The 13194-nt window shown below is 39.3% G+C and overlaps 1 protein-coding gene across 1 annotated transcript in view; it reads left to right on the top strand.

Moving 5' to 3' along the window:
• slc35f1 (solute carrier family 35 member F1) overlaps positions 1–13194 on the top strand; it is a 151703-nt gene that overhangs the window by 113824 nt on the left and 24685 nt on the right. The window contains exons 4-5 of the mRNA XM_046836729.1: positions 7360–7519; positions 9964–10120. Of these exons, the coding sequence (XP_046692685.1) occupies positions 7360–7519; positions 9964–10120 (317 nt within the window). The remainder of the gene's footprint in view (positions 1–7359; positions 7520–9963; positions 10121–13194) is intronic.

Raw genomic sequence — 13194 nt, 5'->3', positions numbered from 1 at the left:
GATGGATCAGTCAGGACTCAAACACGGGCGAGGACATGATGTAATTTCTCCTGTCGTAAGCGCCATTAAAATGAACGGCATCCTCAATATGGGATCGTCTCCGAACCTGTCAGGGAAAAGTGACATAAATTTGCATTTCAGCTCAGGTGTAATTACAGACATGGCAGGATCTTATATTATAGTTTCAGCTTGCAATTACGCTCCATCTCACGGATAAAGAGATGACAGTTCTCGAAGAAATCAAAGTGTTTGTTAGATATCAGCGGGTCACACCAGAGACAGAAACATCAGTCTTGAAGTGATTTTGTGAATAATAATAATAATTAATAACAATAATAATAATAATAAAAAATAATAATAAGGAAAATAAGTGCAACATATTGCAACTATTTCAAGATAAACCGACGAGTCATTAATATTTATATGAAGCAGCATCTCACAGGAGCCAGTTTTAGTCATTACACAGACATGATTAATATTCAGTGACTGTTCTGTCTCAAACCTGTCTGTCTGTCTGTCTGAGTCTGTCTCTCTCTCTCTCTCTCTCTCTCTCTCTCTCTCTCTCTCTCTCTCTATCTCTCTTTCTCTCTGCATCTCTTCTTCTTATCATCCCTCCTCATCTTCTGCCTCTTTCCATCTTGCTTAATTTTCCTGTCTGTCTGCATCTGTTTTTTACTCTGTCACTGTCTGTCTTTGATTTCTGCAGTCTCTGATTGTCTGTTTTTGCATCTCCATCTGTCTCGGTCTGTCCCAGTCTGCCTGAATGTTTGACTCTCTCACTATCTCTCTTTCTCTGTCTCTTCTATTTTATCTCTATATCATTCTTTCTCAGTTTCGGTCTTAATCTTTGTATCTATCTCTCCATCTTTATTTCATTTTCACTTTCATGTCTCTAATTTTCTTTCTCTCTTTTCTGCCTCTCTCTCTGGCTTTCTCTCTGTATGTATATCTTTTTTTTCTCTTTGAATTTCTCTCTCTTTCTTTATCTCTGTATATGTCTGTCACCATCTGCCTTTGTTTGTAATGTCTTTGTTTGTTGTTTCTTCTATCTCTCTGTATTTGTTTTTGTCTTGTCTCTCTTTCTGTCTCTCTCTTTATATATATATATATATATATATATATATATATATATATATATATATATATATATATATATAATACAGTTGAAGGAGTTTTTGTCCTGTCTATACCATGCTACCAGAACACCTTTTCCACAAATTTACTAAGGCATTTAAAAAAAAAAACATTATTGTGCAGAAAACACACTGATCAAAATTAGAGAACAACAATGACTGTAGAATGGAAAAAGATTACAACTAAATTTTCTGAAGGTTACAGCAGTCAGCAATTAGTAGGAAGTATACAGGCCTCTGCTCTGAATGACTTCAGCACATCTGCGCCACAGGACAGCACTCGTCTCTCACACTGCTCTGGTGTGATTTTGGTCCACTCTTCTTCCAGTCTCCTCCACAGTTCGGTGACTGTAGTGGGTTTCTTGGCCATAACTTTGTCACCAAGGATTTTCCAGAGGTTCTCTATTGGGTTGAGATCAGGACTCTGGGCAGGCAATGTCATTATTTCAATGTTTTCAGTTTCAAGGAACTGTTTTACCCGTTTTGCTGTGTGACATGGAGCGTTGTCCTGCATGAACACTGCGGCTGATTGGGTGATGAACGCAGGGAAGGATCCATATGTTGTTGAAGAAGGTTCTGATAAACATTTGCATTCACTCTGCCATGTAGCTGTATAAGAGGCCCAACTCCTGCTGCAGAAAACATGCCCCAAACCATGACACTTCCTCCTCCACTTTTCACTGACTTCTTTACACACTCTGGGTTCAGTCTTTCTCCAGTTTGTCGCTGAACATAATGTTTCCCATCGGACACAAATAAATTAAACTTGCTTTCATCACTGAAGTGAACTTTGGACCAGTTCTCATCTGTCCACACAACATGCTTAGTCTAGCCTTTTGATTCTTTCTGCTAATAAGAGGTTTGGTCACTGCAGAGTGGGCTTTCAGTCCAAATGCTCTTAAACGTTGAGACACTGTGTGACGAGACAGATCCTTACCCTGTTCAGCGCTGAACTGGTGAGCAATTCCAGCTGCAGTGTGGAAATGATTGCCCATTGAGATCCTCCGCAGTATCCTGTCTCCTCTTGTATTTGTCTTCCGTGGACGACCAGCCTTCTTGGTGGACTTGAATGAGTTTTTGATGTTGTAAAGAGTCAATATTCTTGAAATCACAGATTTGGAACGACCAACTTCTCTTGCTATGGCTGATAGGGTCATCCCTTGGCCTTCATCTGGACAACCTGCTGCCGGAGGCTTTCAGTCACTTTAGAACGGCCCACCATCTTGCAGAGTCAGTGAAACTGGAAGTTAGGCTGCCAGTTAAATAGGGGTTGACAGATAATCAAGGAAATTAGCACCAGATACCAGATACTGGGAGGTATCTAAAAGTGTTCTCTAATTTTGATCAGTGTGTTTTTTGCAAAAGAATGTTTTTTTTTTAAATGCCTTAGTTAATTTGTGGAAAAGATGTTCTGGTCGCATGGTATAGACAGGACAAAAACTCCTTCAACTGTTGAGCAGTGAAGACCGTTTTCACCTTACTCCTGTGGCATCCTGCATTTGGGTCCTCCACTCCTCCCTTCTACTCACTCAGTCATCCGTAGAATCTGAGAGAATAATCTGGACTTGCATCGTGTCGTGATTTCTGCCAGAATAATCTCGCCAAAAATGGACCCAGCAGATCCACTAAAGCCTCGGGCTTGCTCCGCCTTAAACCAGCAATTCCGAGACCCAACCAAGACAGTTGATATTTTGGATCTCAGCCCCCAGCAGAGAGCTGAGTTTTGTAGGGTGAGTCATGCTCAATCTATTGCGCACCAATTGGTTTAAAAATGTTCCTTTGGCCCCTGAACTTTGTTGGGGGGCTGCCCAACCTCAGCCTTTCTGCCTGACTGGGGACGTCACCTAGCTCTTCTGAACTGCTGAGATCAGCTTTATGCTTGTATTCCATGCCAAGTATGCCTCCAAGCCTGTCCCGAGCCCCACTGAGGCCGTCTTTCCTCTCCGAGCACCGACGAAGATGATGCTCCGCTCCAGAGTTCGGCCAAGGGCGCCGCTCCGATCTCTGACAAAATAACTGGCCTTGCATCGTGACTTCACTGGTATAAAGTAATTATGGTGTTTTTGAATTGCCTAAATCAAGACACCAAACGGAACTTTGCTATGTTTCCACACGGACAGTTTTAATTGCTGGATGTGTGCGTCATGGTGGATTTTTGGTATGGGAAAAGAGATATAAAACTTTGATTCGTTACTTCAGTAGATGGCGGTAATGCTCGACTTAAGAATGTGAAACGCTAATAAAGATGAAGAAGAAGAAGAGGAAGGAAAAAGAAGAAGAAGAGGAATCATCATGGCAGAATCTGGTGCTGGATTTGAGACTTGACGATCAGTAAAACAAATGTTTAGTAATGGAAGTAGTTAGTAGCAATGTTTTGCTGGAGTTTTTTTTTTGTTTATATCTGAGTAAAAAAAGAACATCTCTTTGTTTCTGCTTCTGTCTCTCTCTCTCTATCTTTATTTGTTTCTTTTTCTCTTTGTGTCTGTCTTTAATTGTCCCTTTGTCTCTCTTTGTCTGTCCATCTCTGTATTTGTCTCTTGTTTTGTTTCTGTCTTTGTCTGTCTATTTCTCTGTATCTGTCTCTCATTCTCTCGGTCACTGTCTACATTTCTTTCTTTCTTTCTCTCTTTCTTTCTCTCTGTCTTTATTTCTCTGCATCTGTCTCTAATTGTCTGTCTCTTTCTGTCTGTCTCTCTGTATCTATCTCTTTTTCCTCTGTCTGTCTGTCTCTCTCTCTCTCTCTCTCTCTCTCTCTGTCTCCATCTTTATATATTATATATCTCTCTATAATGTCTTTATCTCATGTTGTCTGTCTATTCCACTGTATCTCTCTTTTATTGTCTCTTTGTATCTGTCTCTCTTTTTCTCTGTCTCTGTCTCTGTCTATCTCTCTGTGCCTGTCTCTGATGATCTGTATGTGACTATGTTATGAAACTAAGTGAAACCTGTGGGAGTTGGAGCTTCAGTAAGTGGACCAGATGACCACTTGAAATGTTCTCACCTCTAGTTCTGTGACCTGAATGATCCTGCTCTCATCATCCACTTTTCCATCATTCTGTGACACTGAAATTTCACTTCAGATGCTTCATGATAATTATTTCCACTTCTTTCTTTTCACTGTGGAGTTTTTCCAGCCTTTTTAACAAAATATATTATTTTCCCCCCTACATGGGATTTGAGCTACAGAAGCTGAGCTGTGATTGTCTCACCAATGATCCGAGCTGGATTATGGCTGCTGAATTGCACTTGAGGCACCACTTTCATTACAATAAAACTTTACACTCAGCCTTACTGCTGTCACTGATTGGATGTTGGACTGAGGACGGTGGAAGTCTCACTCCTCCTGTCTTACGTTTAATGTATGAGATTATGGCTCATTCTGAACAGTGTCTCTGAGTACCAATGGCTCTTCCTGGAATGGAGAGCTGATGGATCCCCTGTGGCTATAAAAGCTCCATACTCCTCTCTCTTTCTCTCTTTCTTTCTCTCTTCTCCTTTCTTTCGCTCAACCCCAGAGTTCTGAGAGCAATAAATGCTCTTAGTCAATATTTAGTGTATGCTCAGAGATTGAAAACAAGAAAGTGTATCTACAAGGAATATTTAAGCTCTTGTATCTATTGATGGATTGCTCGTCATGGAGCTTATTTCATAAAGGCTTTTCTTGTACACGACAAATGATCGATATCGGTATTATTCTGTAGCGAGCAATAAAAAAAAGAATTGAAATCATTTGCAGTCTTTCCAGTTTAAGTGTACGTGCTTTTATCTAAAGCTTATACACAGTTAAATGCAGGTGCGTTTATAAAATTCATGAGATTCATTTTGATATTTGATCTAATAATCATACAATAGTTTATGGACTGTGTCTCAAACAGGAAGTAGGTTATTTGATTTGTATGTAAAAACCTTGTGAATTTAAAATGAGACATTCTTTAAAGGACACTGTACAATATAAGACAAAATAAAGCTAACTCCTGAGCAAATTAGAAATGTGCCTCTTCATAACTGAGTCTGATGCGATTTGCGATTAGCGGCTACCGATGCGACACGATAAGATCGTCCCCAATATGTACAGATAGTTTGCTTTAATTTCTTTGGTTCAGACAGACAGCAATTCATTAATTTACTTCAGTGCCTTCTGAATTCTAACGCATGGCCCCTTCACAAACGCCTTTGTAGTGCAAAAAAAGATGAAATAAAACCAGACGTTCTTTTCCTGTTCTGTGTGCAGGAAGTTACAGCTCTACCTCTGCCATGTTAATCTTCTATGTGACTCTCAGGACACGCCTCGGTCTCCGTAGTGTTGTGATCAGTCATTTCACGTAGCAACAGCGGTGCTGAAAGAACGCGAACGATATATTTTTTAAGTAGACCCTTTACAAATTCGTAATTCGATGTATTGCTCTTATGTGTCTAATCAAAAAAGACTTAATTTAAGTGTGTTTTGCCGTTATGAGGGAAGAAAATTAGGATTCCTCCTGAGGATTCATTGTGTGCATCGTGGCGGATTTTGGTGTTTAATTTGAGATTTGGCGCATCAATAAAACAAATGTTTACTGATAAAAAAAAAAATTTCGGTAGAGATTCTTTTTTCCTTTTTTTATCTGAAAGTACATTGTGAATAAATGTATGATGCATTAAAGGTTTTGATTTTGCTTCTAGTTATTTATTAATATATTTATACTTTTAATACAATTTTATTAAAAAAAATATTAAAATGTATTATTTTTAATAAAAATGGTCAAACAAAAATTTTGAACTAATAAAATTTTGTGGCATTCAAAATATATTTTATATATATATATATATATATATATATATATATATATATATATATATATATATATATATATACAAAACAAATTTCAAATGTTTTTACCTTATTGTATGTATTCAAGCTGAACATCCAACATATCGAACACAAGCAGAGAAAAGCTGATGGTGATCAGGAATGATTCTGTTTTCAGTCATGTTTACGTCGCTGACTCCCTCTGTCTCATCCACGTTAACCCCAGACTTCTTGTTGCCTTCTGTCTTGCTTGTTGTTGTAAACTAGCCTACATCTGTGGTGTGTGAGAGCCAGAAAATGATACACCAGTGATAGATTGAAAAAAACATGCAATGACAGGAAATATGTTGATGGGCTGAAATGGGGCGAAAGGAGAAAAAAAAATATTGACATGTCACCAAATTAATAGATTTAAACTAAAGTAACGAGTCTGGTTTGAAAATGCAAGAAGTAGAAAGTACAGATATTTGTGCTTCTTACTTCCCACCTCTGGTTCTTTGTCACCCGTAATTAATATTAAAGACTTGCACAGCTGCCACTCCTGGTTAATGTAATGTAAATGTGGTCTTCCTAAATGTTTGACTCTTTCTTTTTCTATCATTCTCTCATAGATTCTGTCTTTCCCTTTCTTTCTTTTTGTATCTTCATCTATTTTTGTATTTGTCTCTCCATCTGTATTTCAGTCTCACTCTCATGTCTCTGGGTTTCTCATTGGATCCTGGATATGGGGGCATGCCAAATGCCACAAATGTAAACATATACAGTTTATACTGTACATAAAGTGGATTTAGAGCATTTGGCAGACGCTCATATCCAGAGCGACTGACATTTATCTCATTCATATAAATGAGCAGTTATGGGGTTAAGGGCCTTGCTCAGGGGCCCAGGAGTGGCAGAGCTTGGTGTAGCTGGGATTAACTCAAGAATTTCTGATCCAAAGGCCAATGCCTTAGCCACTAAGATACCACGAAAGAGCCTACGATTAGACAGACAGACAGACAGACAGACAGACAGACAGATAGACAGATAGATAGATAGATAGATAGATAGATAGATAGATAGATAGATAGATAGATAGATAGATAGATAGATAGATTAAAACTAATTAAAACTAAAGTTCAAATCTCAATTATTATTAATCATTTACATCCACAAAACCTGGATATAAGAAATAGGACAATAAAATTAATTTCTGCTTGGTTTTGGCTTTATATTGGTACTATAAATCCATCGAGACAGATGGTAACTCAAATATAATTTTGGCTGCTTTTGACCTTGATACTGACAAATATAGCAAGAGGGGATAAAAGCGCTTTCTTCTCCAACTAAATGAGCCACCGAAATAAAACTGTGTGTCACGATTGTGTTTCCGATGCTATTACTACATGTTCTAATTTTGCTGTTATTAAATATGTTCTCTGTGTTGTGTGTCCACAGCTACTGGACTGCTTTGTCATCCCTGTCGTGCTCCTGCTGTCCTGGTTCTTCCTGTTGGTGAGGTATAAGGTGGTGCATTTTGTCGGCGTGGGTGTCTGCCTGCTCGGCATCGGCTGCATGGTGGGAGCCGACGTACTGGTGGGACGACAGCAGGGTCTTGGTAAGGCTTTTCATCCAAATAACACTAAGTCTAGCAACACACACACTTAGCTGTCCAGCATTGCTCCCAAAGCCATGTACAGCCCTCTCTGTTTCTCAGCAGCATTATGACCAAATCATTGCTTGGTATTAAATATGAATGAGAGCTAGGCCTGGTCTAGATCTCACACCATCTCCCCAAAGCCCCCGGTCTCAGCAAAAGAATTCACAAGCATGGCTTAGATTCTGCTGTATAAGGATTTATACAAGGGTAAATTACCCACAAGGGGCTTATTGTTTAATAATACGCTGCTCGCTTGCCTTTGAGATTTCATTGTTCCCAGGGTTTGCAGAGTAAACACAGGTAATATCCAACAGCAGCGTTTTGGTGTGTAATTGATTTTTACTCCACAGAAATCTTTCTAGTAAGAGTTATTTACCACAATAAGAGCAATACTATGTGCAATGCGGTGAAGCCACACTGTAAAATATTTTCACGCTTTCTTTCAGAAAAGATTTACAGATTCAGATTCTAGATATTATATATTTATTTAAAAAAGCCATGGTATAAATAAACAAATATTCTTTAATATCTAAATATTAAAAACTTGATAACATACAACAGTATGGTTGAAATTTAAGTCAATGTGCAGTTTGTATAGCAGTACAGATTTACTGTCTTCTAAAAATAACTCGACATACAGACATTATTGTCTAAATAACTGGCAACAAAAGTGAGTACACCCTCAGTGAACGTGTTTAAAACTGTATCCAAAGTGTGAATATTTTGTGTGAGCGCCATCGTTATGTAGCACTGCTTTAATCCTCCTGGGCATGGAATTCACCAGGACTGCACAGGTTGTTGCTGGGATCCTCTTCCACTCATCAAAAATGACATCTGCTAGATTTTGGACACATGGAGCTTTCTTACCTTCCGCTTAAAGATGCCCCACAGGTGCTCAATAGGGTTCTGGTCTGGAGTCATACTTGGTCACTCCATCATCTTCAGTTTCCTCGGCGAGGCAGTTGTTATCTTGGCGGTCTGTTTGGGGTTATTAGTAGATTGAAAAACTGCCGTTTGGCCCGGTTTCTGAAGGAAGGGCATCATGTTCTGCTTCAGAATGTCACAGTTCATGTTGAAATCCATGTTTCCCTCAATGAACCGCAGCTCCCCAGTACCAGCAGCACTCATGCAGCCCCAGACCATGATGATACCACCACCATGCTTGACTGTAGACAAGACACTATTTTCTTGGTTCTCCTCACCAGTGTGTCACCACACATGCTGGACACCATCTGAGCTAAACAAGTTTATCTTAGTCTTATCAGACCACAGGACATGGTTCCAGTAATTTATGCTCTTGGACAGGTTGACTTCAGCAAACTTTTTATAGGCTTTCTTGTGAACCAACTTCCTTCTGGGACTACTGCCATCTAAACTGACATGTGGCGTACGGTCTGAGCACTGACAGGTGGACCTTCTGCTTCTGCAACCTCTAAAGCAATGCTGCAGCACTCATGCATCTGTTTTTTGAAGCAACTTCTGCATCTGACGCACAGCAGGAGGACTCAACCTCTTTGATGGACTCTTAGAAAACCTCTGTATGATCCTGGCCACTGCACTGTAACTCAGTTTCAGGGTGTGTTACTGATCTTCTTATAGCCTCTGCATCTTTGTGGAGAGCAACAATTCTAATTCTTAAATCCTCAGGGTTCTTTGCCACGAGGTACCATGTTGAACATTTAGTAGACAGTATGAGAGAATTGCACTTAAAGCACCACATTTTAGCTGCTCTAATACAGTCAAATTTGTATGGTCTTGTTATGCAGACAAAAACATGAAAATGATGAATAGGACAAGTGGCTGTGCACGGTTACATGACGTACAGCTGTTATTACTTAGGGTGTACTTACATTTGTTGCCATTTATTTAGACAATAATGGCTGTATGTTGTGTTATTTTTAGAGGACAGTAAATCTATACTGCTATAAAAGCTTTACATTGACTCTAAAATATATTTAAGTTTTATGTCTATAGTATTACCCCTTGAGAAGAGATACTGAAATGGTTGCTGAGATGTGAGGGGTGCACTAACTTTTGTGAGACACTGTATTCTCTTGCACTACTTTTTGACACCACTGAAGGATGCAAAGTAAAAACCTCATTTCTAAAAAAAATTATAAAACATTTTGGACAAAATCATTAGGACACCTGACCTTTCCAGCCATGCATGATTATTTCCCCAAACTGCTACCTAAACTGGGATGAACTGGGACACTAAATGCATTCTAAGCCTTGGATAAGTGGAAGGTATTATAACAGAAAATGGTGAATAAATCTGAAATGAGATGCTCATAATAGTTGTGATTGTTCAGGTGTGCACCAACTTTTGGCCAGATAATGATTGTAAAAATGATGATGATAGATGATTTTTTTTTCCTTATTTCGAGAAGTTTTTTCAACAGGGGACCATAAGCTGCTGGGAGACCTGCTGGTTCTGGCCGGTGCCACGTTATATGGCATCTCAAACGTGTGCGAGGAGTTCATCGTGAAGAACCTGAGTCGGGTCGAGTTCTTGGGAATGATGGGCCTCTTTGGTTCCTTCTTCAGTGGAATCCAACTGTAAGTGTCTCTCCTGAACATACACTCCAACCTCACTATTGCAAGGTTTTTGGCAGTCCTATATTTATATAACACTATAAATTTATTCTTCCTGTGAGGTCTTTGTTCATGTGATCATTCCCTCTGCCAGTCTCTGGTCATGATGAGATCATCCATGTAGCCCTCAGCTGTCACTCTGCCTTCTCCTATAGTCCTGTTTCTTTGTCAGCCAGCTGGCTTTTGTGGGCACTCGCTGGAAGCATTTCCCAATCCCGATCCAAGAGGGATTGTTGTCCTCCCTAATTCTTCCACCCATGAGCCAGAAGGGGTTATTTGAATGCATCACATTTTTTAACAAGCTCCCAGAAGCCTCCAGTTGGAGCTTAGACCACCAGCCGCTCGTCTCCCCAAGACAACTCGCCAAATCGCTAGCAAATACATCAACATCCAGATTTGCGTTATATTTAAAAGCAACCCAGCGGGTCTTTTTACTCGTGCCAACTGTTAACATGTTGGATGCAATTACAACCTGGATGTGATGAATTGTCAAAGAATGGCTGTTGGGGCACTTTCAGTAATGATGGTATTATACAAGGTGTTCTGTTTTTCGTAGAAAAGATGTATGTTATAGCATTTTCAAATGCTAAATGCTTTTAAAATAAGATATATAATTGCACCTAAAGGACCATGGATGGAAACTTAAAAGCATTTTTTCCAGGGTAACCATTTTACATTTTAAATAAGAAGTACAGTTTGGTACTTTTTGTAAGCCTGCATTGCCATACATCACGACCATACATTCCAGTGCTCATGTTAGTTCTCACTCTCCAGTCTTCTGTATTGCTTAAAGACTATAATCACACTCTTGATGTCACCCAAATGAAAATGGGTTCCCCTTTTGAGTCTGGTTCCTCTCAAGGTTTCTTCCTCATAACATCTAAGAGAGTTCTTCCTTGGCACAGTCGCCATGGCTGCTCATCAGGGATAAACACACATTGTTCACCTTAACTGTTAAATTCTGTAAAGCTGCTTTCAGACAATGTCTGTTGTGAAAAGCGCTATAGAATTAAACTTGACCTGACCTTTGTATCATGTAGCATTTGTGTCATTGAGGCAGCCTGATTTATTACTATTAATGAGATTTTGAATGTATTTAAGCATTTAACTTCATCTACGTAAACACGTCTTGTCTATTACTTTAGCACACTCCATGCAGGTGGGTTCTAACCTATCTCCTAGTGAGGGGGCACAGATTAGGATCTTTTGGTACATTTTCTTTTTAACTTTACCTAAACATTTTTGGTGAATCTGCACTTAATTATGGTCCTTAACTTTAACACACACTGTATGGACAAACATTTTGTAGAAACCAATTCCATGAGATTTGCATGTGCTTTGTGAACATCCCACTGTTAAAATAACCTCCACTCTTCTGGTAAGATGTTCCACTAGACTTTGTGTGCTTGTGGAGGGTGTTAGTGCATTCAGGTATTGATGTGAGTGAGGTGAGGATGCCTGAGGTGCAGTCAGCATTCACATTCATCCCTCAGGTGTTTAGTAGGGTTGAGGTCAGGGCTCTATAGCAGGCCACTAGAGATCTTCTACTGCAACCCATGTAAAGCATATCTTCATGGAGCTTCATGCTGGAACAGGTTTGGATATCCTAGATCAAGTTGAGGGAAAATGTTTTGCTCTTCCTTCCATTGAGATCCAATACAATTTGTGCCTCCAATACTGTGGTTACAGTTTGGGGAAGAACCACATGGCTGCAAAAGTCAGGTGTCCCAATATGTTTGTTCATATCAGAATCAGGTTTATTGGCCAAGTGTGTTGACACACACAAGGAATTTGGTAAAAGCTGTTGGTGACTCTTAAAAGTACAGACATAAAGTACAGATATAGTGTAGATTTTGCTTTCTCATTCTTAAACACATTCTTCCTCACATTTTTATCAAGTTAATCATTCGCTTAACCCACTGATAAATGCTTTATTGTTTTGCCCAGTTTCATATTTAGGTTGCTTAAAAGACTAAATGATTTAAAGGCGATCTCTTGTTCAGCAAGACCACAATTTATAATTTGCTCAGTTTAAGTCCCTTGGATTAAAAAAAAAATGTAACATGTACCACATGACTCAATATATCAATGAAAACTTGTATCAAGAGCCACAGGACTATGTCTCCCATCAGCCACTGCACATTACCATGTCATGTGATTGTCTCCAGACCTGTGTCGCATTCCCCAGCAATTAATTGAGTGCTAGATCAGTGGTTAAGATGCTGAACTTCTGCTCAGAAGGCTGTGAGTTCAAATCCCAGTCCTGCAGCTACTGTTGTGTAAAAACCATTAATGTACGCTGCTTTGGGAAAGGGTGTCTGCCAGATGCTGTACATTAAGGCAATGTCTACACTCATATGTTGGCATTTGAAAACACATAATTTTCTCTTTCTTTTGGCTTTCCGTCCACACATTCAGTCAACGGAAAAATGTAGCTTTTTGAGAACGCTCTTCAAAGTGTATAATTCTGAAACGTTTTTTTTCGCATTGCAGAGTGAACCATGAAAACCAAGGCTTTTGAAAGCGATGATGCATTTTTTTAGTCACTGCTGCAACCTTTCAACCAGGCGCTAAATTACGTTTTGCTTTTGGAAAATGCATGAAAACAAAAGTGTGAATGCGGATCGTTTTTAGAAGAAATCGACATTTTCAGATTTATCTGGATTAGTGTAGACGTCGCGTAAATCAGCTTACCTTTTATGTGACTCTTTGCCTGTGGTTGTTTTTTTTCCTGATGATTGTTGTTTTTCGACTGTATTTTATATGTTCATGCTAAGGTTATGGTTCTCTTGTTTCTTCGGTTTGTGTTTGCACTTTATTAAAGTATTAGCACTTGGTTCCACCTTCCCAATTCATTATCTGTCAACTAGGCAACAATGAAAGAGAAAAGACTAATAGCCCAGACATGAAAAGACATGTTCCTTGCCCTTAGTGTACTCTTGAAGGTAATGTACAGGCAACAAGGAAGGGTACTTTTCCCGAGAGTGTGGGTCTCAAATAAAGTGCCCTCTCGAGCTCACTGCCTTCCAGTGCATCTC

This window comes from Silurus meridionalis, chromosome 23 (genome assembly GCF_014805685.1).
Source record: "Silurus meridionalis isolate SWU-2019-XX chromosome 23, ASM1480568v1, whole genome shotgun sequence".
NCBI lineage: Eukaryota > Metazoa > Chordata > Actinopteri > Siluriformes > Siluridae > Silurus > Silurus meridionalis.
This window is presented reverse-complemented; position numbering and strand designations above follow the sequence as displayed.